We start from the raw sequence: 26,926 nt of genomic DNA, 5'->3' as shown, positions 1-26,926 counted from the left end.
CTGTTTTTACATTGGATGAATTTCAATTGGTTTTATAGGATTATGTGTTTGATTTATCGCTTTCTATTAATCAAATAGCGATTAAGAGTATGGCTCGCCTTTAGGCGGAACAGCCAGTTTTCGCTAAACCTTTTACCACGCCCCCTACCTGTCTTTCCACCAATGAGAAACCTTTCGGTACGCCCACCTTTTGCCACGCCCATTGCTCCAGGCTGCAGTTACCCCTACTTGCCTAAAGCTGCGGTACCAGAACTGCGGTCCTGAAACTGCAGCCTCCGGTTGTGCAGGAATACCCTTCTCGATCAGACAGAAGCCGAGCCACTGAGCAGCAGACACGCTCGGATGATGGAGTTCTTCATAGGAAACCCGTTTTCTACACCCGTGGGTCAACTTATAGGTGAGTAACACGCTGGATGATACGACTGCTTGATAGTTACATTGAATTCAGCTACATTATTTCTATATATTCGGAGGTAGTTTACTTGCAAGACACAAATTAACACGTATACATCGTTTAATGAAGGATGACAGCAAAGGATACGATTAAATTGAGATTGACACCTCATTCGTGCAATCCAATGTCGAAGGCGGACTCAACGCGCCATCGCTGTGGGTTCGTGATTGGCCGAACTTTGTGTCAATCAAATGCTGTCCGCGAATAGTAACGAAGAAGGGCGGGACGAGGAGGGTTTGTGTTTAATTTTACGTCTGGGTGTACCCTTTATAACGTTTTAGTCGCTCTTGTTTAGAAAATAAATATTTACATCAGAGTATTAAACCGGTTATGTAACCCATTCCAGAATATACTCTTGGTTTCACGAGAAATACAATATTAGGGCTACATTTCATTCATTTCAATTGCTGCTCAGCCTCTCTTGATACTGTTATTGCATCTAAATGGGCTTCACAGAGCATTTAGTTGGGGAGGAAAAATGACAGTACTTCTATTGTTGTGTGAACTATCCCTTTAAAGATGGTTTTCAAGTTTGTATCATTACAGAGGGTGAATACCAGTGAAATTACTCGCCCTTTCATGCTGTTGTAAAGCCTGTTTTCCCAGCCTAGATGCTGAAGCTTAAGCACTAGTTTTCAATTAGTTCAGCATATGGGTGGGATTTCTCTAATCCAAAATGAGTTATGATGTGTGTGACAACATAAAATAAACATTTTTGCATTTTTAGAGCTGTGGTGTGCCAACTTTTCTTTCTTTCTTATTTTACAATAATTGAGCACCCTCAGTGAGGTTTTTGTCACCCGTCAGATGTGCACTCTTTTGTTTTGTTTGCTGGTGTAATAGCAGGTCAGTCGACTGACAGATCAGTGGTGTTTTTTGTGTATTCGAAGCCATGAGAAAGTTTCTTCTAAAGTAAATAGCTGATTCTTTTAATAGGGAACAAAACCCAATAATCTTCATAATTGTCTCTGCATTTTGATCAGTTGTGCTTAACATGAAGTAATGATGTGCTCAAAACTTGTTGTAGTACTCTGTTAGTGTAGATTGAAGCCTTTATGTGTCTCGGTCTCTTGGTCAGAACATGCCACCGGTTCTTCTCTCCCGTCTGAAGACTGGGGCCTCAACATGGAGATCTGTGACACTGTCAATGAAACGGATGAAGGGTGTGTATGTTGTCAAATACAACAGTTTATACGTTCATGACAATTAATTCTTTTGAAACTCTTCCCCAGTTGTATTTGGACACCTAAACTACAGTTAAAATGTCTGAATGTCATTGAATTAGGCCACGGATTCCCAAACTGACATTTGACCAAATATGCATTGAATTTGTCCTAAAATATTAGCTTGAAATCCCCCAGGCCATCCCAGATGAGTTTGTTTCTTCATCAAATCAGATTTGGAGAAATTTAGCATTACACAAAGTGTCACAATATCATTTGTCTTCATTTTGAGCTGTAAAGCTGTATTTAAAGCCTAATTCTATCATTCTATATAATTCGTAAAATAATAATAAATTGCTTGAGTGTCCAAATCTGTATAGTGCTTTGAGTTCCTAAATATTATAACATACATTATATAACATAATTCTTGTGACGCTGCTCTGTTTGCAGACCTAAAGATGCAGTCAGAGCAATAAAGAAGAGGATTCTGGGAAATAAGAATTTCAAAGAGGTTATGCTGGCTCTGAGTGTAAGTGTCCAACATAATGTTATTACCGTCTTCCTTCACAGTATCTTTGTAATCATTTGTCTGGTTTGGCTGCAGGTGTTGGAGGCCTGTGTGAAGAACTGCGGGCACAGATTTCACGTCTACGTGTCCACCAGAGATTTTGTGGAAAGTGTTTTGGTCCAAACAATCCTGCCTAAAAACAACGCCCCAGTGTTTCTTCAGGACAGGGTCTTGAGCATGATACAGGTCCAGATAAACCCTTTATAAACTCAGACGTATTATTATTATTTGCTGTGAAGTATTGAAAGTCTGATTCTATCTTTCTCTCTCTCTCTAGGCTTGGTCCGATGCCTTTCGTAGTTCTCCAGACTTGACGGGTGTCGTGACCGTCTATGAGGATCTCAGGAGAAAAGGCGTGGAGTTTCCCATGGCTGAACTGGATAGCTGTTCCCCTATTCACACTCCCAACATGGTATAAACTGCTGCACATTGACAGCACTTTGTTTAGAAACAATTATGAATCCGAATAAAGATGTGCTTGGGATCCATACGTGTTTATAAAAAGCTGCACATCTCAAAATCAGACCGTATGTCCTCTGTCCTGAGTGCTAGCATGCAATATGTGCCATGCTTAATTTAAATTTTAAATTGATTAATTTATTAATGCTTGACTCCAATAGACCATCGAGTCTGCGTCGCCGGAAACAGCTCACACAGAAGGTCACTCCGTCAAATCCACCCAGACACAGGATACAGAGACACCTGTCACGCTGTCTCCTCAACAGGTAACACACACACACACACATGCAGCAATGCATTAGTAATATTTAAGTAATATATTTTTTAGATATTGAGTTTAATATCTGTATTTAATAATTCACATTAAAAAAAATAATTTGCATATATTACATTATAAAATGATCATGACAAAACCTCAGTAGGCTGAGAATTATAGAAACATTGGGAAATTAATGTTTTATATCAAATAGGTAGATAGATATGTGACCCTGGACCACAAAACCAGTCTTAAGTGTCAATATTTCTGAATGAATAAATCGTTCCATTGATGTCTGGTTTGTTAAGATAGGACAATATTTGACCGAGATACAAGTATTTGAAAATCAGGAATCTGAGGGTGCAAAAAAAAAATCTAAATATTGAGAAAATCATCTTTAAAGTTGTCCAAATGAATTCTTAGCTATGCATATTACTAATCAAAAATAAAGTTTTAATATATGTACAGTAGGAAAGTAACACAATATCTTCATGTAACATGATCTTTAATTAATATCCTAATGATTTTTATCATATTTTACTTTTAATCTTGACCAATAAAATGTGTTTTTTTGGCTATTGCTAAAAGTTTACCCCAGCGACTTAAGACTGATTTTGTGCTCCAGGGTCACACACATATATATATATATATATATATATATAATTTTTTTAATAAATATTAATGCATGCTAATAAATGTTTGTGTATGTGTGATCATTACTGTTTTTCATATTACATGATATATGTTGCTCATCACAAAATGAATCCCTAACAGGGTGAGACTTGTAATGTTATAAATAAATAAAGGTTCAATTTGTTACCATGACAGTTAAATGTTTTAAATGTACTATTCATAATTAATATTCTATCAATAATAATTAATACACTGATGTGTGAGTACAGTATATGTTGAACTGAACAGTAATCATGGTAAATAAATGCTGTAAAATTATTGATTTTATTACTGTATTTTTTAATTGTGCTGGTTTCGTGTGTGTGTGTTTCAGATGAAGACACTGAAGTCCGAACTGGAGGTGGTGCACAATAATATATGGGTGATGTCAGACCTGATGAGTCAGATGCAGCCTGCAAGTCTTGAGCCATCGGACACAGAGCTACTACAGGTGGCAGTCCTTACTTTCTGTATTCACACTCGTCCTCCAGTCATGATTTTAGGCCTATAAATGTGAAGGACTGTTGTGTTTCTCTGCTCTCTGCCGGTCAGTAGCAGCTCTACTCCATGACCAAAGACATGCAGGGCCGGATGGTGGAGCTCATCCACAGACTGAGCGATGAGAAGCTTATAGAGCAGTTACTCAGTGCCAACGACCACGTTAACACCACCTTTACTCAGTATCACAGGTTAGAGACAAACTGCACTGATGACATGATGTTAGTGAACAGATGAATGTTCATTTCATGTGAGTGGACACCTGCAAGGTGGAAATTAATAGATAAAAATAATCATTGACTCAACAAACACACTAGCAACAATAACATATGCAGAAAGCACATTAGGGATATGAACGCTGCATTTCGAAATACATAAAACTTAAAACAAAAACTAATTACTCTATATTAACAGCTTGTGCAAATGAAAATATCAAGTACAATTATTTTTAAATACAAAAAAGTTAAATACCTAATTGTTAAAGATTTTTCATCTGTTATCTTATTGATTTATTGTTTATGTATTTTTCTAACATCATAATTTTGAAAAAATTCTGGTGGATCTATTTATTCTAGGTGTACTGCCACCGAGTGGACAACAAAATCATTGCATGGTAAAATACAAGCATTGCTCCGTGGGATGCTGTTCGTTATTATAGTTAACCAAATTTGAAATAAATCTCAAATAAAGTGAAATATAAATATTAGGTGAAAACTAAAAATGTTGCCCTGTCAGCTAACTGAAATAAGTTTAGGTTGAAGCACTAAAATTACTAACTATATTATAATACATAAATTAAACTATTAAACATTAAGTAAACAAAAATGTTAATATTTAGGATTAAAAATTTAATTAATAAGGATTAAATTCAAAGCAATAAAATTAAAAGCTCATTCAAGTTATGAATAAAAACTATAATATTATATCAATAATAAGACTATGGTAAACAGTCACAATTAATCGCAGAAGTCACCGAGCCAAATGATCTTTGATGATGCTATTTAATACAGGCAATTGTGGAAATTAGGAAATATCATATGATATCTTTAATAACAGGGATCCTAGACATATCAAGGAATTTTTAAACTTGGTTTTCCGGACTTGGGAAGGTTATGGAAATAAATAAAATCCTAAACATTCATGGGCATTTATCTAAATAAATATACATCTATTATAAAAAAAATAATTTTTAAAAAATGGCTCTTTGTGAATGCATAAAAATCCTTACAGAGTAATCATAAACAATCAGAGAAGTCATGAAAATGCAACCCTGTAATGATGTCAGGTTTCACTTCGAGTTTGTTCATTAAATCACAAATCTCAGTGTTACCTAACTTCTCTTTTTTTCAGATTTGAAAGACATCTCAACAAACAGAGCAGTGCACAATCTGTAAGAATTAAGCGGATTACTATTAAACACACTATAATGACTATATACTGATTCATTCAGAATTCATTGTTGTATTTCAGAATCCAGCGAACACAAACCTCATTGACTTGGGTACTTCCAACCACATAAAGTCACCATATGCTGCTCATAGCCCAGTCAGCACACTGACCAATCAGATGGCTGGATTGAGTGGGTTCTGCTTCTGCTTCGATTCCTGAATCATTTGTACTCACATTTCATTCTAATATTCATCTTCAGTTATTAATGCATTATTTGTTGTGTGATTTGTTATAGGCACAAAAGCTGATGACTTAAAGCAAAATAAAAGCAGCTCATCGCAAAAAAGGTAAGAATTAAAGCAGGATTCACCTTAAAAAGGAAAATGAGCTGAAAACATACTCACCCTCAGGCCGTCCAAGATGTAGATGAGTTTATTTCTTCATGGGAACAGGTTTGGAGTAATTTATCATTATATCATTTGCCCACCAATGGATCATTTGCTGTGAATGGGTGCCGTCAGAATGAGAGTCCGAACAGCTGATAAAAACATTACAGTAAGTAATCCACATTTAATGTCTTGTGAAAAGCTGTAAGAAACAAATCCATCATTAGTGTTTTAACTTTAAATAGTCACGCCTGGCCAAAATACGAGTCCATAATTCATAATAATGTTTCCTCCAGTGGAAAAAGTCAAATTCCTGTTGTCCTCTCACATCAGTATCCAACAACATATTTTGAACTATTTGGATTGTTTTTGTTTGTACACTGTGCTTGATCCGTGCATATTTCTCACCTGATTCAGATGGGATCACCTTTTCACTAGAGAAAGCAAATATTATGGCTAGAAGACTCTTAATTAAGATCTTAAGTTATGTTTTTTACAAACATGCAGTTTTTTTGCTTCACAAGATATTAATGGACCGGAGTGGTGTTGATTATTGTGATGTTTTTATCAGCTGCTTGGACTCTCATTCCGACGGCACCCATTCACTGCAGAGGATCCACTGGTGAGAAAGTGATGTAATGCTATATTTCTCCAAATCTGTTCTGCTGAAGAAACAAACCCATCTACATCCTGGATGGTCTTTTTTTTGGGGGGGGGGGGGGGGGGTCTATTGTTTTAATTAATTAATACATTTTTAAATAGTGTGTTCATTTTGCATGATTTGAGGTGTTGATCGTAGCATAAATGTGGCTGGACAACACCACCAGAGTGTAAAACTTGATATTGACCTGATGTTTTTTGTGTGTTTTACTAGCAGTCCAGAAAGCTCTGCTGCTCTTGGGGGCCTAGCAGCCAATCAGAGAGAGCGACAGGACCCTGGAGTGGTACGTCACTGAATTATTTACACCTGCAGAACATATATTATGTGTTCAATTATCATCTCGTTGTATTAAGAGAAAGCAGTATTCATTAATGTACAGTATGGAACAGCATTCAAGATGTTTCTGTGTGTTGTTTTCACCTGCCACTGGATGCCACGAAGTCCGTCGTTTTAAACGGTTGTCTGTCTATGTTAAGGACGTCAGCCTAGACTCCAACTCCCTCGGCAGCTCGCCTCAGTTTCATTGGATGCTTGAAAAGGGAATGGTGGGTCTGATTGGCTGATAAAACAGACAGCCTTCATTGTGACGTTGTGCTTTGGGAGCTTTTTGTCTTCAGCATGTCATTTGGTGAATGATGAGTGTCCGCTGTATTGCATGCTTTGAGGAGCTTCATTATCTTCATTTGCTGAAGTGCTGTGGGACTTTTGGTGTTTAGCTCGTTCTGCCATCCAGACCTGGATCCATAGCTCCTCAGTGCCTTATTTTAAGGTGTTGGCAGATTTCAAAACGCATTTCCCATCCTCAGGACTGAAACATAACAAATCTTCCTTTACACTTTAAAGCACTGAGGAGCGGGAAGCTGGTTTGAGATTGCTACTGATAGTTGTGCTAATGCAAACGAACTGATATTTTTCTCCTGCCGTCAGATTCCTGTCAGTCAGAGTGAAGTGATGGACGACTTTGAACGATGGCTGGATGGAGATGATGTAAGCTACACATTTTCAGACCTCTAACTGGCTGCTTCTGAAGAATATTACCCTTCTGACTCGAATTTCCATTCCACTGATGTTTTGCAAATTCCCCCTCACATGATTAGTTATAAAACAACAATACTAGTCATGTTTTACAGTTTTTCTCAATCGCTTTGGTACATTTCTCGAATCATTCTTGAGATTTGCAAAACACATTTCTCAAAACATCTCGTACAAAGAGCAAAACACAATGGATTACCGGCAAAAGTCTCTTTGCTCAAAATCCTTAGTTCATCTCTCAAAAATAAATATCTGTGTCAATGAAAATGTCAGTGCCATCAGAATGACAAGTCCTTGTGTCATAGTTTACGGATAAAACAGTCAAATTGCTTAGTCATGTTGTCAGTATAACTCATACCTGCAAACTCAGAAGGACTGAAAAAGGGGACAGATTTTTCAGTACGGTTATAAAAATGCTGTCATTATAAAGGTGTAAAATGTCTTTGATGAAAATAATGACGGAAAAGTACTCGTAAACGAAATTAACAGTAATGCAGTGGAGGAGATAACTTAGCCTTGCCAAAATCCTTCACAGTGACATTGAACTAACATTGTAAGCTAACAACACAATTTGCTGATCTTACTAGCTGACTAGGCGACACTTCCATTATAACGTTAATGTTAAACATGTTAACTAACAACAACGTTAGAGAAAACAATTATATTGTTGGCAGATAACAACAGCACTTACCTCAAAACTAATGTAAGTGTCCAAAGCGTGAATTCATCCGCGGGAAAGCTGCCGCTATCTTGACTCTGATTGGCCAAATGACTCGCGTGCAGTAGGTTCTAGAAGTAGGCGTGAATAGGCGCGAATTCATCCGCGGGAAAAGCTGCAGCCAGGGGCTTTTCAAAGAAGACGCTGCTGTTATCTTGACTGTGATTGGCCAAATGACTCGCGTGCTGTATCACCAAAGATGTTTGTGAAGAAGACCGCAGTAGGGAAGACCGCAGAAGACCCCCCTCCCCCGTCCAAAAACTCCTCGGATCTACACGATTAACGTGGATGACATTTACCCATTCAAAACGGCGATTTTCGCCGAAAAGCGACTGTATTGAATAGTATGCCATATGCTTATGCATGCCATATATCTATTTCAAAAGTACACATTTACACATTACTGTATGTGTGATATTGATTGAAAGAGACTGGATTGAATTCCCAGTTACACTTTTACTAGTGGTCTGACCCCCCCAAAAAAACCCTTTACAATGTCACTGTGATATAGAAAAGGAAAAAGAAATATGGGCACAAAGATGAAAATAAGTCAATTTTCAGAATGTGTGACTCTTGTGTTGTCCTCTGTCTATACAGTATATGCTTTCTAACTGAAGATTCATGAGATGAACCTTTGAGCTATTTCAGAGAAAATAGTTTATCATCTACATTCTCTTCATTAGTCAAGATTCACTTGCACAATTCATGCCAAATTGACAAAAAGTCTCATAATAATGTGTAAAAATAAAAATAAAAAGTGTGCTTGGCAGTTTATGACAACTAGATTAACCATTTTGCATTTAATGACTTATACTATGAACTAAAGACTAGATGTTTTGAGGGGTAAGACTATTGCACAGAAAACTATATAATACATTTTGAGCGACATGACATTAGTAAATGATAATGTAGGAAACCGCAGATAAATGTGCATAATCAATTGCATGAATGTACAAAAGCAATCGCAACTTGTTCAAAAGAATAAGAAACTGGTTTTATGATGTGTATAAATGACTAGATGATGTGGAGGTTGTACAAGTAGTTTTGAGAATTTCATTTCTGATTTGAGAAATGCACCAAAGTGACTGAGAAAAACTGTAAAACAACCTTCTAAAAAACCCTCTTATAAAAAAAACCTGTTCAATCAATTTTTTAGCAAAGATGCAATTACTGCACCATCACAAAATAAATGACATTTTAAAACCTATTCAAATATGATGTTTTAAATCATATTTCAAAATATTACTGCTTTTATTGTGTGTATATATATATATATATATATATATATATATAATATACAAATATTTTTGTTCAAAAACAGTAGTTTATATGAATCCATATAATTGTGAACTGTCATATGAACTACAGTCAATAAATACTCACAAATCTTTATATGAAATAGTGAACGCCGAACATGACAAAAAATGACTCGGGAACAAATCTCTTCTTTACATCAACTTTTACACCTTTTATGAAGAATAAGACTATTACTGTATTTCATAAGTGTGTTTTTGTGTTTGTTATTTTGTGACACAGGAAGATGACTCTGAAGGAGTGACTAGTGAAGGTAATCTAGATAAGGCTTTTTCAGTCGTACTTTTAGCACCGTAGAAAACATTTTGCCATATTTCATCTGAGGTAGATTTAAATTGACATGAAAAAATGTGGGAAATGCTTCAGTCCTTCTGGCATGCTCACTCAGCTTTTCTTCTGCATACAAGACACAAGTGGCCGATGTTCATGCTTTTTTAGAGAGTTTAATGGCATTCTGCCAGTCTTCTGTATGATTCAGGCTTTCTGTTTTAAGAGTATCAGTGTGGGTAGCTGATTTCTGACCTGCCGGATATCCTTATTGAGTCACCTTCGTGATCTACTCGTGATCTTCTGTTTTACCGCTAGCTCATCTTTTTCACACTTTCAGGTTCTTTCCAAAGCAAGAGTTCCTCAATTAATTTTCACTAAGGGCTGAATTCTTTCAGTACATTCACAATGGGGGACTAACGGATCTGTTATGTGATGACTTGAATATTAACATCTAAACATTTGATTTCTGTCTGTTGAGAAACCTTCCTCTGGGCCATTAGGGTTGTTGTAGCACTTTAAAAGAATCTCTTCATATGCTATTTTCTTGCCTTGTGTCAAATATTCAGCAATATCTTATTGTTTAAATCCAACCGTGTTTCTTACAACAGCAGACTGATTTCCGTGTCTCTTCTCATCTCACTCTCAGAGTTCGATAAGTTTTTAGCGGAGAGAGCGAAAGCAGCAGAGCGTCTTCCCTCAGTGAAAGCGTCACATCGTGACCCAGGATGGTCACAACTGTAGTTTTTCTCCTCATTCGTAACTTCCAGCTCAAAACCACTTCTCAGTTTATTCATAGTGTTTTTGGTTGATTTCTAACCACGTAATGTCTTTATCAAACTTTAGGTCTAAGGCCTGGTTTCTGACTGGGTTTAGACTAAGCCAGGATTAGGCCATAGTTCAACTAGGACATTTAAGTCATTTTTTTAACATGCCTTAGAAAAAAAAAACAAGGGCACTGATGTATTTTGAGATCAATCCGTGCAAGTTTCTTTCAGTTGAAACTGATCTACATTTAATAAAATTGATTTACATTTTAGTCGGGAACTGTCTGTGAAGTTAGGTGTGGGTCTTGGAGAGGTTTCATTTTTAAATATTATGAAATCTCTTTAGAACTAGACCGTGATTTCTTCAGTCTGTTGTAGAGGTTACTCTTTTAATGGAGAAATGCTCCATGGTCACCCATGAAGAATTATATTGATCTTTATTAAAGATCTTAATTGTTGAGGTTAAAACAATTGTATGTATATAATGTATTATGTTAGGCTGTTTTGAAGGAAGGAAGTTAATGTGGTTTGTCTACAGGCTGCTGTGTGAGTGTCATATGTAAATCATTAGTTTAAGGTTATGTTCGAATACCATTCAATAAAATTTGTCATTTGAAAATCTTTGGGGTTTTTTTATTCGCACTGCACTATTTCACATAACAGATGTTTAAATATAGTCTACAAAGACCAAATATAAAAACGTTGCATCAGTACCTGGATGATCAATGAATTATTACCTAAACTATATGTACTGTTGACTTTACTATTAATCTCTTAGTAGTGAAGCACTGCAGTAAGTCTCTTCTGTAGCTTTTACTTGTTTATATACACTGATGCATTTTGTAAAAACTTCCTATTTTGCATATGTAACTGGAGACATGCCTGGTAAAGACTTGATGCAATCTAGTGCAATATAAATAAGTGCAGCAAAATGGATTTGGATCATTTTTACTTTATTTGTTCAAAACATACAACACATTCAGGCTGTGTGTGGTAAAAGCAACATGTACAAACACTTATAGACAAAAAAATAATTATATCAAAAAGCCTTCCTAAAACTTCCTATCACAGTTTGCATTCATAATTCATATATATACACATTTTTGGATGCTTAATACACTGGTATTTTCTTACATATTTAACTTCATATCCATAATGTTAAAAAAAGTGCTTCGGTTTTTTTTTGCAAAAATCAAAATTATCAAAAGAGAATACAATTGAGCAAGAAACCTTTAGGGCTGGGTTTCTCAACTGGTAAAATCCATCTGAACTACTTAAGATCTTCGGGATTACTTGAAAAGTACAAGCAGGTGAGTTTGAGAAAGGGTCAGGACAGGCACAAGTCTGGACTAGCTGTAGATGAGACTGTGTAACAGTTTTGTTTTTTTTCCTTTTATGAAGGATCACAAAAGCATCTGAATCAAAGAAAACAACCAGTATACTGTTAAAACAAACCTCCAGTTAAGAATCCCAGTGAGTAATAATAAGAGTATCTACTCAACTGTGACACCAGTTTTGGCAAAGTGTGTGGTATGCAAAATATGCAATATTGCTCATTTGCACTGTTGACACAGCTTTGTTGGTAGCGAATAGAAGTGATTTATTTGTCACTTACTTCCAGTGTAGGCACATTGTGAGATATCATAAACTCCCTCATGCCTACTTATAAATACTCAAGTAATGGTGGCAAAGTTTGTTGCAACACTCCTGAATCCCATGCTTCCCTGGATTTTAGGGGAATCCATAAATGCCAAAAATCCAACCAGACAGGTTTTGGAGCATGCATATTGAAAAAAGTAAAGGTCCCTAAACTGTTGGTTTTATCATTGCCTGAGTCAAGAGGGCCAAATATGATTGTCTCTATTCTGCTCCTAGTATTTAAATGTGTATCATCTACATAATCAGGTTGAATCTAACTGTATCTCCACATATTATAAATCAAATTTCCAATCCTGACTGTAAACAGTCATGCCCTGAGTGACAAGCTTCTGCTTGAAGGGACAATTCAGCCTCTGTCACTTTACCCCCCTGAATGCAAACCTGTATAACTTTTTTTTCTGTGTAACGAAAGATGGTTTAATCGAAGTGGTTTTTTGGCCAAACAGTGGAAGTCAATGGTTACCAAAGTTTGCTTCCTAACATTCATTAAAACATCTTTTGTATATCCACACAAAAAGTAAATGACAATAGTTTTCATTTTTGGGTGAACTATCCCTTTAAGAAGTTCAAGTAGAACAGCATAATAAAATCCATCAGCTGTGGTACAACTCTTTGTTAGAAACCATTGTAAGTGTTAAACAAAATCACTAACTACCCTGTAGAGAACTGACCAGCACAAAACCTACATGAAATGTATCAAAAGATATCAGGCCTCAGTCACGCACTAATCATTGGTCGCAGATTCACAACAGTTACTTGTTCTTACCTTAATGAACTCTAAATGAGGGACTATCAAACGCACCGCGCTCCCTAGAGGTGCATTCTCATCCAGAGCAAACAAAGATGGTGCAAAGACTTTTTGCATTACTGTAACTATGGATGAATCATGATTTCTGTATGAAAACATTCAGCCACAGCTTTTGCTTATGCACCAACATGTGCATACGCTTTTTAAAACCAAAAGACAGTACTTGAAACAACAGTATAGGTTTAAAATTTAAGGACACTTCACTGGTACAGCACTTCATTATCTTGCTAATGATCTAATGCCTCCTTGCATGGACCTAAACCAAACAACTTGGGTCTATTAGGATGAAGAGACAATGGCTGAAGAGCTTGTGCAAACTATGGTCACCTGAGCAGGTAATAATGATAAAATACACATAACTTGGCCATTACACATCACATTCTGGCAGCAGTCACATTTCATGTCAGTATGGCAGACAGATGGACATGTCGGACAGCTGGACCGATGATTCGAGGAGAAGTATACCCATTTCTCAGTCTTTTAAACTTGGCTTTAAAATGTAGGTCCAAAATTTCTGTCGTCTGTCTGGTCTTCAGTGGATTCATTATTATCATCTATGTGGGAAAGAGGTGAAGGGGTCATGAGCAATAAGCATGTTTGAATCAAAAGCCCATTAGCATCCACATAAACAGATGCTAATATAATAACACTGTTTATTATAAGCATGTGCTGTAGTTCTACTGTCGGTCTCTTTACATGGCCGAGCTCATGGATTTGGATGGATGATGATGGCTATATGATTACGTCAGTACTTTCACAGCCAATGTGCAAAACAGCTGATGTGTGGCTTCATTGGATATTGGTGATAGAGGAAACTGTGTCTTGACTTTTTTTTTTTAGTAACGAAACTGTCTGTAATGTGGCGAAATCACATAACAAGTGTGAGGAGAAATAGATACCACAGCAGTGAAATCGCCTCAGTTTTGAATGCACTTGGTGAGTGCACAAAGCTAGCACGCAAAAAAAAAAAATTTTATTAAGTGACTATCTGCTGAGGCGCTCCCTCTGGCATGATAATCTTCATGATATCTTGCAGTGTGTGATGTGCCACATGTTCAAATCTTGTAGTTTGTGCATGTCTAATATTTGAGGGAAGATAATCTGCAAAGATTCTCCTCATGTGTGTGCTGCAACCAGATTTCAAAATCAGTTATGATTTTTTTTAACTCCTGCAGTGTGAGCCAGGCTTAATTGATGGATACCATTACACTTCCCAAAACAATTATAATTATTGGCGAAATCATTTAAAAAATGTTTTGATTCGGTCAACAATCAGACAAAACTGACACATGAGAAAAAAGTTACTTATGCACTTACGATGAAAAAAAAAAAAAAAGTCATATGTGGAGGACTGACTTGAGATGAATGTATTTTTGTTAGGGGGTTAATTATAGGAACATCCTACATGAGATGAATCTACCTTTAACACTGTCACAAAGTGAAATATCTGAATGAAATGTGTTGATTACGACTTTAAATTTAGATCTGCTCATGTTGCATCAAAAGTCAAAGGAGTTTAGTTTTGTCACCACTGAAAGGTTTGTTTCAGTGCACAGGCTCACTGACTGAACTCTGCTCTCTTGCAAATCCTCTCAATACCAAGTGTGGATATGAGATTTCTTTTGCCATCTATTCAGCTTCAGTGATTATAAAGTGAGTTTTTGTGAGAGTGGGGAATGTTCTTTGCTCGTTTTTTGTATATAATGCATTCTCAGTTTAATGCAATCAACTGTTTTGTTGTTGTTTCTACTAAAATAATCAGTGCTAAGTCCTTATTTTCTAATGCATAAATAGCAATAAACTAACTTCTAAATGACTAAACTTTTAGTCTGTTTTTTATTTCCATAAAAAAAAAAAACAACTAAGGAGACAGTGGCTCCTTTAAGAAACAAAATTAGGCGACAATTTTTTTTAAGTGCCACAGAATAAACACGTTTGTTGTTGATGTTGTTTTAACACTACACATCTTTTCCGACTTGAACTGTACAGTCTCAAAGAATCATTACACAGAATCTGTGCCAATATCACAGACCATAACTATGTCAGCATCACTTGGCCATCAAGTGTGTGTGGGCTCCTAATCAAATGCATCCTATAGATGTCGTCGCATGTCTGTTTTTCTTACTTAGTAACATTAATATTATATAGGAGATGTTTAATGTTATCTTTAGCTCCTTGCATATTTTCTTATGTAGACAAAAGGTAAAGTATAAATATGAATATGCAATACAGCGTATGAATTTAACAACACTTTACAAGTAATTTATCTAGCTGACTGATGAGCTTATGGACGCCAAATGTAAATGTATTGTCACGTTTGCATTGTTTACAAGCTTTCCATATTTTCCGCAGTTTGAAACTGAATAGGTGAATACATGAGACATTTCAGTCTCAAAAGAAAAGAACGGGCAAAAAAAAATGTTTTTTGTTCTAGTGCAGTACATCTCACACTGCATGTTTTATATATATCTGCCACATTGGTCACACCTAGGCATGGGACGATAACTGGTTTTAAGGTATGGGGCAGTTTGGAAAAGTTACAGGTTTAAAACCACTAAAAATATTTGTTATACAGTTCCTACGGTATGTCCAGGTTTGTTTGTTTTTTCATACACGTGCCTGAGGCAGAATTGCAGGACTCCCTCAGGTTGTGTGTAGATAAGAGCGTAACGAGTCACATGACCACTCCCAATCCAGTTGGTGCGAGCTTCTAAAGGGACTTTCTAAAGGAATGCTTGCTTTTTTTTTTCATGGAGGCCAAAGCCCTCCCCACTCATATCATTAAAAAGGAAGATGATGAAAAACGAAACTGTATCCCTTGACGACCTGCTGCTCGTCATAACCACACACACACACACACCCACACTCTCATTTACTCTCTCGTGCGCGCTCTCTCTCTCCCTCCTTCTCCCCCTTTCTCACACACAGAAATGCCAAATGGAGGGCTATAAAATCTGTAACGCTCATTGTAAGTAGGCTGTAAAACATCTTGAAAGCTTAACATTTATTATTTTATTAAATGCTATTTGGCTTGCAGATAACAGGCTAATTAACTAGCTGACGTCAAGTAATTTCCTCCCTCACATTACTTCACAGAGCGGGGAATAGCAGACTAAATATGTTTCTGTGATTTACTACAGTTATTACATTTAGTGGGTATCACATCTACACTTTTAAGCATCCTGCCATCGTTTACATCGGTTGAAAATCACGACATTTAAAACAAACACACTGCTGACTCTCAGACTCTCGAGTGTTGTATGGAGAGAGACCATGTGTGTGTGCAAAGCCTGTGTTATAATTTCTGGATTTGCGAGTGCACTATGTAATGCGTGACACAAATGGTCATCGGAGAGTGTGCGTAAAGGCTCTTCGTGGACATCCACATGCCTCGCATTTTTTGTGACTGTGTACTTGTCAGTAGTGCCCGTTGCTTCTTTTCTTACATGTATGTGCACAAATCCTCATACTTCACAGCACCGGTTGTAGTTAATTTAATTATACTTGCTTTATACATACACTACTGTGCAAAAGTCTAAGCCACATCAGTAATTTTGTGTTTGGCCAGTTATTTATCTTTTGCTGTAGTGTGTCAGTAGAAAATATCAGTTTACATGTAGTTTGTCTCCGTTTAATCTGTTTCTTCATGTAATCACGGACAGATTCAATGATGGTGAGATCAGATCACTTTGTGTGGTCAGACTGCTTCTGCATTCAAAAATATTATTAGATTATTAATATTAATGGCAAAATGAATGTTTGGAAATGTAAACTGATATTTCCTACTGACATACTACAGCAAAAGATAAATAACTGGCTTAACCTTTTTTGTGGTGAAAATACTAATGTGCCTAAGACTTTTGCACAGTACTGTACTTTACAAACGACATTGCTGCTACTTTTTCACAGGACTGATTAAAGACAGTGATAGACAGCACTCATTCAACTAAATACCAGAGAGATTGACAGAGATACAGTAGAAACATTATGTATGGTTTTGTATTAAACAATGACCCAGACCATGAAATACATTTATTAGGCTTAGAGTAAGGGAAGCTTGGGAAATGAGAGCATCCAAGGAGCGTGTGAAACCATGGATTTATTTTAAATATTTTTAAAGTTCTTTAAAATGTTATCCATAGCTTTTTGTGGCTTTTTTAAAATTATTTTTTTTAAGTATGGGTTCTGGTAACAGTACCGTTTTAAAAGTATCGATATGGCACCGGTATCGTAAAAAAAAATTAATAGATACCCAATCCTAGGTTTGAGATGCACAAATTCACATTACCACAATTCTGCAGGTTAATAAAAAGACAATCAATGCGTGTCTCACCTCATCTTCACCATGGACGGACAGAGCTATGGTCACCGAACACTGGTGATGTTTCTTCCACTGAAAGCTTGATTTCTAATAAAACATTACACAGAGAAATTTGTTTTTGACACAGTGTTTCATGTTTGTGTAGTACAAAATAACACTTTGTACAAAATTAATGTAATATTCAAACGGTTACATTTTCATACACACTGCTATTTCCTGTTCATGAACTCCTGATCTATTCAGAAGTATGCTAATGACTTGAGGGGTTTTCCTACCGATTCTGTGGAAATAGTTCAGACACACACCAGTCTCTTCAGGTCCACGGCAGCACAGGAGTCTCCAGACTCTTCTCAGAGGCCTGAGGAGACACTCAAATATCCCACCTGTCATAAGATAAGACATTACTATGTGACTGAGCAGCAGTGCAGAGAGAGCTTCCACGCAGAGTCTGTTTTTTGCTGAACTAAAGTAACAGCGCATTGTTTGCAGTAAATATGAACTAGGGCTGTGAAAAAAAAAAAAATCTGATGCGATTTTCATGCGCATCTCATCAGTAAAGGCCAGAGGTGGGGGACTCGAGTCACATGACTTGACTCGAGTCTGACTCGAGTCACAATTTTCAGGACTTGCAACTTGCTTGATTAAAGTATGAAAATGACTTGACTTGACTTTGACTTGAGAACAAGTTACTTGAGACTTGACTTTACTTGAAGTGGAAGACTCGACAATGACTTGAATGTACAATAAACAATCAGCAAAAAAATTAACAATTAAAAAAAAAAATATTGTGACATCAGCACCACTAATCAGCGTCTGTGCCTTTAAACGCTGCAAAATTCAAACCACGTCAAACATGGTAGACATTAGTCGAGCTCCACAAATAGGACTTTGAAGTGGACCGTTCCAATAAAAAAAGATTTGCCAGATGCAAAATATGCAAAGCAAGAATATCCGACACGACAGCATCAAATTTCATTTGACATTCGAAGAACCACAAAGAAAGGAAATAAAGTAATCTCTTTATAGTTCGTTTCATTAAGATCTATAACGATTACTAATGTACGTTAATGAATTAATCTTTTATGTTTGTCATAATTTGGCCTTGGTTGCATATGTTTTATTACTTATTAGAAATGTGACCATTATCATTACTGATACGTCTCATAAATAGATGTATTGGGGAATTTAGCTATAACAGTGGCATAACCTGAATTTTAATGCTGGACGCGTCCGAAGGAAACAGTTCTCGGTTCAGTGTACTGGTGATCCGAAAACCGATGCAACCGGATCTTGACTTGAGAACGAGTCAATCGTTCGTTCGATATCTGGCTCGGCTCAGTGTTTATCTTCAGTTCTCTCTTCACAGCAGTTCAGTCAGTGTACTGTTTTAGTAAATGAATTACTCCGGGATATTGGTTTGTTTGAAGTCAGAGGAAGTGTCAGCCACATTAAAAAAGTTAACAGTTTAAGTCTTTTGCGGATTAATGCGTATTAGAGATGCGAACCGTTTAAAACAATTCAGTTCGATTTGGTGAACTGGTTCAATCGAACGATTCGTTCGCGAACCGGACACTATCGTTCACAGCTTAGTGCCATTGTCTTGGCAAACTAAATATTTTTTGTAAATGCAACACATTTTAGACTTTCAATCAAATTTAATTAGACGACTGGATTGTGTAAACAACACAATTTAATTTTATTATATATCCGATATTAATGTAGCACAGATATGCGTATGATTCATATATAGCAAATGTATAATGAATAAGATACATAATATTTGTATACAAGTTCATATTTTCTGTGCAAAAATAAATATGTATTGAACAAATTTACCTCTATTTATTTTAGTACCGACTTGACTTGACTTGAAACTTATCAGGAATCGACTTGACTTGCTTAGGGTGAACGCTTGACTTGACTTGACTTGCTTGATTTATCTGAACTGTGACTTGAGACTTGTCTCGAGACTTGATGATTAAGACTTGCTTGGACTTGACCATGTGTGACTTGTCCCCACCTCTGGTAAAGGCGCTCCTGTAATTAGTATATCTCCAGCACGTGCGTTCAGATCAGGGTTGCCAGGTTTTCACAACAAAGCCTGCCCAGTTGCTTCTCAAAACTAGCCCAATCGCATTTCCAGAGGGTTCCCTGATAAAAATTTAAATAATTAAATTAAAATATACGTTTTTTGGCAGGTTTGCCTTGGTAAAATTTGCATTTTAGGGGCTAAAAATCACATCATTGGGATTGGGGTTTCTTCGACCCGCGGACATGAAAAACAACCACGATCTTGGCAACACTGGTTCTGGTGGAGCGGCATATACTGCACAGAGCCGTAGTTCACCGACAAGCTACACAAAATCGCTTTTAAAATCGTCAAAGAATCGATTTTTTGTAGATTGTCAGTGAACTACGGCTCTGTGTAGTAAAGGCCAACCAGTGTTGCCAAGTCTGCGAAAAAAAATCCTGATCGGAGCACCCCTAGCTCGCGGTGATTTCAGCGTCTGCCATCTCACTTAATGATGACACAAACACATGAACATCATCTCCAGAACTGCTCTGACAGTCACTTCATGAGCATTTGACTGTTTGATAAGAGTAAAACTAGTGTCATATCACAAACAAAGAAATGTAAAGGTATTTACAGCAACTCGTCAAAATAAAAGTCCAGTGTGATTGCTATTGCGGAGCCTATTACTATTTTTCAGTAGTATCAGAGACTGTTTATAAGAGACATGCCACTTCCTCAATCCTCAATACAACTATATAAGGAAAACCCGTAACAGCAAAGATGGCGGTTGTGTGCACATGTCCCGCCCCTCCCGCTGGAAAGCTAATCATCTGCTTTTAACAGTCAAGCCGGGAAACATTTAAAGGGTCATGAAACCCCCCATTTCAGCACTGGTTAGTTCTCACCACGGTTTTAAAAAAATGCTAAAAAAGTGGGCGTGGTGTGCAGTGGACCGGGGGAGGGGGAAGAAAGAGGGGAGACAGACAGCACACACAGCTTTGCGTTCAGAAAGTTTCATTTCGCTCCCATCGAGCTAAAAGCACAAATAAATGCACAGCCATTTGCACTCTGCATCGAAAACATATTACACATTCAGTCATTTAGCAGACGCTTTTATTCAAAGCGACTCACAAATGAGACATATATATTATTCTGTGGCGTTTATGTATGCCTTCTGACAGGTTGTGTCACAGAGCTTATAAAAACGGTTACACTCACCAAGTGAATGAATCGCGTTTGTGCCGAACTCTTATTACAAAGAAAAAACGAACACTCTTCTGCAATCCATGAATGTTTCTCTGTTAATGTGTGCGATGTAGTTTCACAGTCTGATGAGTCTTTCATAGCAAATCAACACATGCTGTTGTGAATAATTAAGCGAATCGTCTTCTCATAGGATAAACACGCAATCTCATGAATAATTGAATAGACACCGACGCGTCATCAATGTACTATAGTCCATTGCCACGTCAAAAATCGTGACGTCAACACAATGTAGATTCTAAATCCGGAAGATGAAAATGGAGCAAAAAAGCTTAAAATTAAACAATTTTCTCCAACAGTTAAAATTAGCGGATGCTAACATTGTCTTCTATGATGTGCAACACAAACACCTCTGCTAAAATCTTAGAATAAGTAGTCTGGGGTTTCATGACCCTTTAAGCCTATCGTCTGGTTCCACTGACGTATGCGCACAGTTGAGGAACCCTTGCGCATGCGTAGTAAAGGTATAACCTGTGGGGAAAAAGGCGTTTTAAACCTTATTTTGGGGCAGAGTCATAAAAAATTGAGCAATTTTTATCATATTTCACTGCTGTTTCTATACATGCTGTTTTTATGTCCCAGTGAAAGTGCAGTTCTGACTCTCTGCCCATTCATTCAGATAGGAGCTGGTCTTGTTATTCTGAAATAGTTGCCCAGAGGCGTTGCCAAGATGGCGGCCGAGTGGCACGACTTGCCTGAAAGGACTTTGATAGTATGTACATAGTATACGACTACTACTACTAAAACAAACATTAAGAAATAAATCACACATTTCTTCAATGTTTAAATTTTAATAGCAAATCCCCTTTGTTTGCCCAAAAATAAAGTTTGCTTAATTTTCATGAATTAAAATACATTTAATTAACATTTTATGCCTTCAATTTGATAACCAGAAAAAAATGCATACACAGAATTTCATAAGGATACTTTAAGGATACTTTTTTTGTTTAATAAATTAAGTTGTTTCAATGCATTCAAATATTCAGACATGAGTATAATTAAAATTAAAAAATTTATATAATTCCAGAAAAATGTAAACAGACAAAAAAACTAATTTGGAAAAAATTTAACTGAATTTATGAAAAAATAAAGTGGATTTCATAGGGCCCTAACCAAGGAAACGCTGAATGTGTGCTGAAGCATACGCACTTCCTGCTGTCAGAGACTGATGCTCATTCACAGCTTCTGCGGTTTGTTTAGTTCATGAGCTAGTTTCACAGAGCTAGCCAGAACAGTCTGTTTTGCAATAAATTGGGTTCATATTAAATCAAATTATGTATTTGTTAGGAAATGATAATTATATATATACACTCACCTAAAGGATTATTAGGAACGCCTGTTCAAGTTCTCATTAATGCAATTATCTAATCAACCAATCACATGGCAGTTGCTTCAATGCATTTAGGTGTGTGGTCCTGGTCAAGACAATCTCCTGAACTCCAAACTGAATGTCAGAATGGGAAAGAAAGGTGATTTAAGCAATTTTGAGCATGGCATGGTTGTTTGTGCCAGACGGCCAGACGGGCCAGTCTGAGTGTTTCACAATCTGCTCAGTTACTGGGATTTTCACGCACAACCATTTCTAGGGTTTACAAAGAATGGTGTGAAAAGGGAAATACATCCAGTATGCGGCAGTCCTGTGGGTGAAAATGCCTTGTTGATGCTAGAGGTCAGAGGAGAATGGGCCGACTGATTCAAGCTGATAGAAGAGCAACTTTGACTGAAATAACCACTCGTTACAACCGAGGTATGCAGCAAAGCATTTGTGAAGCCACAATATGCACAACCTTGAAGCGGATGGGCTACAACAGCAGAAGACCCCACCAGGTACCACTCATCTCCACTAGGGCTGCATGATATTGGGAAAAAATGACATTGCGATATTTTATTTTTCTGCGATATATATTGCGATATGAAATCTAATCAAATTTTTTCTTACAAACAAAAATGGGGTGAGCACACTTACATTCTCATTTTAAATGATTTAAACTTTGTCACCATCGTGTAAATTGATTAATATGTGCGAGGGAGAGAGAGCAAGACAGCGCGTGTTATTTGAAGATGGTGAGCGTGCGGCCGGGGCTCGCTCGATCTCTCTCTCTCTCTCTCGCTCGCTCTCGCGCTCTCTCTCGCTCTCACGCTCTCTCTCGCTCGCTCTCTCGCTCTCTCTCTCGCTCGCGCGCTCTCTCTCTCTCTCTCTCTCTCGCTCTCTCTCTCGCGCTCGCTCGCTCTCTCGCGCTCGCTCGCTCTCTCGCGCTCTCCCTCTCTCTCGCTCTCTCTCCCTCTCGCTCTCTCTCTCCCTCTCGCTCTCTCTCGCTCTCGCTCGCTCTCGCGCTCTCTCTCTCTCCCTCTCTCGCTCGCTCTCTCCCTCTCGCTCTCCCTCTCGCTCTCTCTCTCTCTCGCGCTCGCGCTCTCGCTCGCTCTCTCGCGCTCTCTCTCTCGCTCTCTCGCTCGCTCTCTCGCGCTCGCTCTCTCGCTCGCTCTCTCGCGCTCGCTCTCTCGCGCTCGCTCTCTCGCGCTCTCTCTCTCGCTCTCTCGCTCGCTCTCTCGCGCTCGCTCTCTCGCTCGCTCTCTCGCGCTCGCTCTCTCGCGCTCGCTCTCTCGCGCTCTCTCTCTCGCTCTCTCTCTCTCGCTCTCTCTCTCTCGCTCTCTCTCGCTCGCTCTCTCTCGCTCTCTCTCGCTCGCTCTCTCTCGCTCTCGCTCGCTCTCTCTCGCTCGCTCTCTCTCGCTCTCTCTCGCTCGCTCTCTCTCGCTCTCGCTCTCTCTCGCTCGCTCTCTCTCTCTCGCTCTCTCTCTCTCGCGCTCTCGCTCGCTCTCTCTCGCGCTCTCGCTCGCTCTCTCTCGCGCTCTCGCTCGCGCACTCGCTCGCTCTCTCTCACTTTCACTCTATGATGGTTAAGCTGTGCAATTAATCCGCGAATCACATTCGTCATGGGCCGGAGCAGCTGGCCCGTACAGTTAATGAATAACGGATCAACTACGACAGCCTACATCACACATCCTGCGATGTGACTATCGTGAATTCGTACATCGCGATATCGATGCATAAACGACACATCGTGCAGCCCTAATCTCCACTACAAATAGGAAAAAGAGGCTACAATTTGCACGAGCTCACCAAAATTGGACCGTCAAAATTGAAGACTGGAAAACTGTTGCCTGGTCTGGTGAGTCTGGATTTCTGTTGAGACATTCAGATGGTAGAGTCAGAATTTGGCGTAAACAGAATGAGAACATGGATCCATCATGCCTTGTTACCACTGTGCAGGCTGGTGGTGGTGGTGGTGTAATGGTGTGGGGGATGTTTTCTTGGCACACTTTAGGCCCCTTAGTGCCAATTGGGCATCGTTTAAATGCCACGGTATTTCTGACCATGTCCATCCCTTTATGACCACCATGTACCCATCCTCTGATGGCTACTTCCAGCAGGATAATGCACCATGTCACAAAGCTCGAATCATTTCAAATTGGTTTCTTGAACATGACAATGAGTTCACTGTACTAAAATGGCCCCCACAGTCACCAGATCTCAACCCAATAGAGCATCTTTGGGATGTGGTGGAATGGGAGCTTCGTGCCCTGGATGTGCATCTCACAAATCTCCATCAACTGCAAGATGCTATCCTATCAATATGGGCCAACATTTCTAAAGAATGCTTTCAGCACCTTGTTGAATCAATGCCACATAGAATTAAGGCAGTTCTCAAGGCGAAATGGGGTCAAACACTGTATTAGTATGGTGTTCCTAATAATCCTTTAGGTGAGTGTATATATTACATAACTAAAAATAAATAACTGTAATTAAAGATTTGGGTTAAATGTCAGTTTTTATTTCTCTTTTCTTTTTATCAAAAGTTGCTAGGCCGCCCACAATTCAGCAAACATTTTAGAAACAAATCTAAGGAAAAAAAAGATTACTGTCATTCCCAATATTGCTCATTAACAACAATTCTGTGATACTGTTAAATCGTGATTTTTTTTTTTTTTTTTTGCTTAAGGTTATCATACCGTCTAAACATCACTGTATGCCTGGTACAGAATATAAAAATATATATATATTTTTAAATATGATTTCAGGACTATATATAAAAACAATACAGACATAATCAGAAAAAAAACAAGCTTTGTGCATTATAGGGAATAATATTAGAATATTTTACAGTTGTTTCATACCTTTATCTCAAACAGTATCAAAATCTGAAGAATTTAAGTGGGTACAATATATTAAAAATATATAAAATATGTTTCAGTTCCATATAGAAAAACAATACAGGTATAATCCAGACATTGTGCATTATAGGATATAATATTCAGAGATTTTTACAGTTGGTTTGATATCTTTAGATGTTGCCGTTTAATTTTTATTTTATTGCATGCTTTAAAAGTTGTAAAATTATTATAAAACAACAAATTGAGCTTTGTGCAATTTATTATTGGTTTTATACCAAATTGTCAAGTAGTTTTATTGTTTCATTAATTTGCATAGTTGATTTATTTCTATTTAATTCTAGAAATGAAGCCTTATCAAACGTAAAGTGCATTTATGCATGTCTATCCGAGTTAGTCTGGGTTCAAATCAAAGAGTTTAATTGATATGAAACCGAGCGTCTGATGAATGTGAAACGTGAAACTAACTTCACAGGCGTCGCCGAAGCGCATCAGATCGGTTTAAACGCACGCTGAAGTGAAAAAAAAAGTATTCCTCACCTCTGCTGTTGGCTTCCATACTGGCATGTGGAGTGGCCATCAAGTGTGTTTATGTATCCGTTTTCAAATGTGTTCAGACTGGGACAACTACGTCCAGCCTCCCGCGGCAAACTTTAACTCTCGTCTGATTCTACGCAACACGGCCAGGCGGGCGGTACCCGTCGTGACGTCATCACGGCGTCTGTGTTGCCAGGTCCGCTTTTTTCATTATATTAAATTTCAATCTGTATAGTGTCATTTCTAACATTATCACATAACTTGTTGTCATTATTTTCCAGTGTTTCCGTCTTTACCAGGCCTCATCTACACCACGCTGATTCGTAAATGGTAACCGTTTTCCATGTCTTTGCGCTGTTTAGCTCAAGGTACATGACACCCGAGTGTTCAAGCGGTCTCAAATCTGATGATGAAACGCGCACATGTTGTGCAGGATTGGCTGAGATGAAGGGCCACGGTTCCCAGCTTCCGATTTCATCCAGAAATATAAATGAATTGATTTAGATGGGCAGTTGCATTTGTGAAATAATTAAGTTAACGTAGGCATTTTATAATTATTTTGCATTTTATAATTATTTGTTAATAATTTCTATTTATCACTAAAATTCTCGATTTGAAAAAAAAAAAAAAGCTTAGCTTATGTTCGTGACTCGTGAGACAAGTAACAGGATTTTGCACATCTTTTAGTAATCAGTTGCTTGCTTGAGATCTGAAAAACTTATTCTGCGCGTTTCACAACAGCAACCTAAAATCTGCAAATCAACGTCCAGAAAGTTCAAGGGCTGCTCAATGTCTGTCTGTTTTAATGTCATACCATAATGAAAAACACATTCACTAAGCTCAAAAAATTACTTTTAATTACTTACTTTTCAAAATCCCCCATCTGGCTTAAATTCCGCCCACTGTTGCGAGAAGGAAATGAATGAATGAACTTCACTTTCTTTTCTTTTTTTCTGCCACTTCCGCCTGGGTTAAATCGCCTTAATCGGCATCTTATTTCTTCGCTGTTTTTAGCAATTGGTCCATTGCTCTAGTTAAATCTCCGTTGTTTTAATAAGTCCTGCAGTGAGTTATTATGAACACGTTGCTGTTCCTGCGCGCGTTTTTGGGTGGCTCTTCTTTGGTTGCTCTTTAGTTGAAAGGGAACATGCAGCCTCGCGCCACCACGAGGAGGGAGATGTTTAAACCTCTCAAAAGCATGTTATGCATGAATGAAAAGCAATAAAGCACAAGCAAGATGTAATTGCTCAGTATGAAATAAAAATCTGACATGAGTCTAAAATAAATGTTAAAACAACCTTAAATGAATGCATTAATCTGTTGGAAAACAGCGTGTGAATACAAATAGGGGCCTATGCCTGCTTTTTGCAAATTGGTGGGCTTTGAAGAGCTTCATCACTTTCAGTTTCAAAACATATTTAAATTACAAAAAGCAGACAACGTTTATTTGTGTATAACAATTATACATGCAATAGACTTGCATACCCTTACGAAAAATAACCATGGTTTTATTATAGTAAAACTGTAGTAAACCATGGTTTTTTGGCGTGTTG

At 37.8% G+C, this 26,926-nt stretch overlaps 1 protein-coding gene and 1 long non-coding RNA gene across 7 annotated transcripts; one reads left to right on the top strand and one right to left on the bottom strand.

The window, feature by feature from the left end:
• The first annotated feature begins 306 nt into the window (after positions 1 to 306).
• On the top strand, positions 307 to 11,020 carry LOC132148883 (target of Myb1 membrane trafficking protein-like). Of its 5 annotated transcripts, none has more exons than XR_009434975.1 (15): positions 307 to 397; positions 1,533 to 1,617; positions 2,068 to 2,146; positions 2,222 to 2,371; positions 2,463 to 2,597; positions 2,806 to 2,910; positions 3,907 to 4,023; positions 4,128 to 4,261; positions 5,421 to 5,460; positions 5,541 to 5,649; positions 5,755 to 5,806; positions 6,723 to 6,789; positions 6,948 to 7,051; positions 7,434 to 7,493; positions 9,793 to 9,823. XR_009434975.1 is itself a non-coding variant. In XM_059557647.1 (15 exons), the coding sequence occupies exons 1-15, from the start codon at positions 343 to 345 to the stop codon at positions 10,579 to 10,581; spliced, it is 1,314 nt and encodes a 437-aa protein (XP_059413630.1). In that variant the 5' UTR covers positions 307 to 342; the 3' UTR covers positions 10,582 to 11,020. The 5 variants fall into 5 exon arrangements, 3 of the variants coding, with proteins under 3 accessions (XP_059413630.1, XP_059413629.1, XP_059413628.1); XR_009434974.1 differs by having other exon boundaries at positions 6,720 to 6,789; XM_059557647.1 differs by lacking the exon at positions 6,948 to 7,051 and adding an exon at positions 10,487 to 11,020 and having other exon boundaries at positions 4,131 to 4,261; positions 6,720 to 6,789.
• Positions 11,021 to 13,006: 1,986 nt separating this feature from the next.
• LOC132148525 (uncharacterized) lies at positions 13,007 to 26,491 on the bottom strand. 2 transcript variants are annotated; one of them, XR_009434928.1, is made up of 4 exons: positions 26,240 to 26,491; positions 17,698 to 17,775; positions 17,405 to 17,479; positions 13,007 to 13,625 (listed from the first exon to the last, which is right to left on the bottom strand). It is a non-coding gene; the product is annotated as an uncharacterized LOC132148525 (long non-coding RNA). The 2 variants fall into 2 exon arrangements; XR_009434927.1 differs by lacking the exon at positions 26,240 to 26,491 and adding an exon at positions 25,377 to 25,530.
• Between the last annotated feature and the right edge of the window lie 435 nt (positions 26,492 to 26,926).

The sequence above is a fragment of the Carassius carassius genome, chromosome 9 (genome assembly GCF_963082965.1).
Source record: "Carassius carassius chromosome 9, fCarCar2.1, whole genome shotgun sequence".
NCBI lineage: Eukaryota > Metazoa > Chordata > Actinopteri > Cypriniformes > Cyprinidae > Carassius > Carassius carassius.
Note: the sequence above shows the minus strand (reverse complement) of the source record. Positions and strands in the feature narration are given on the sequence as shown.

Excerpts from the sequence above, each read along its gene's own strand:
- LOC132148883 (XM_059557645.1), top strand. The coding sequence starts at position 343 with ATGATGGAGTTCTTCATAGGAAACCCGTTTTCTACACCCGTGGGTCAA. Across the intron at positions 4,262-5,420 it reads ACCTTTACTCAGTATCACAG|ATTTGAAAGACATCTCAACA; the intron begins GTTAGAGACAAA and ends TCTTTTTTTCAG. Across the intron at positions 5,461-5,540 it reads AACAGAGCAGTGCACAATCT|AATCCAGCGAACACAAACCT; the intron begins GTAAGAATTAAG and ends GTTGTATTTCAG.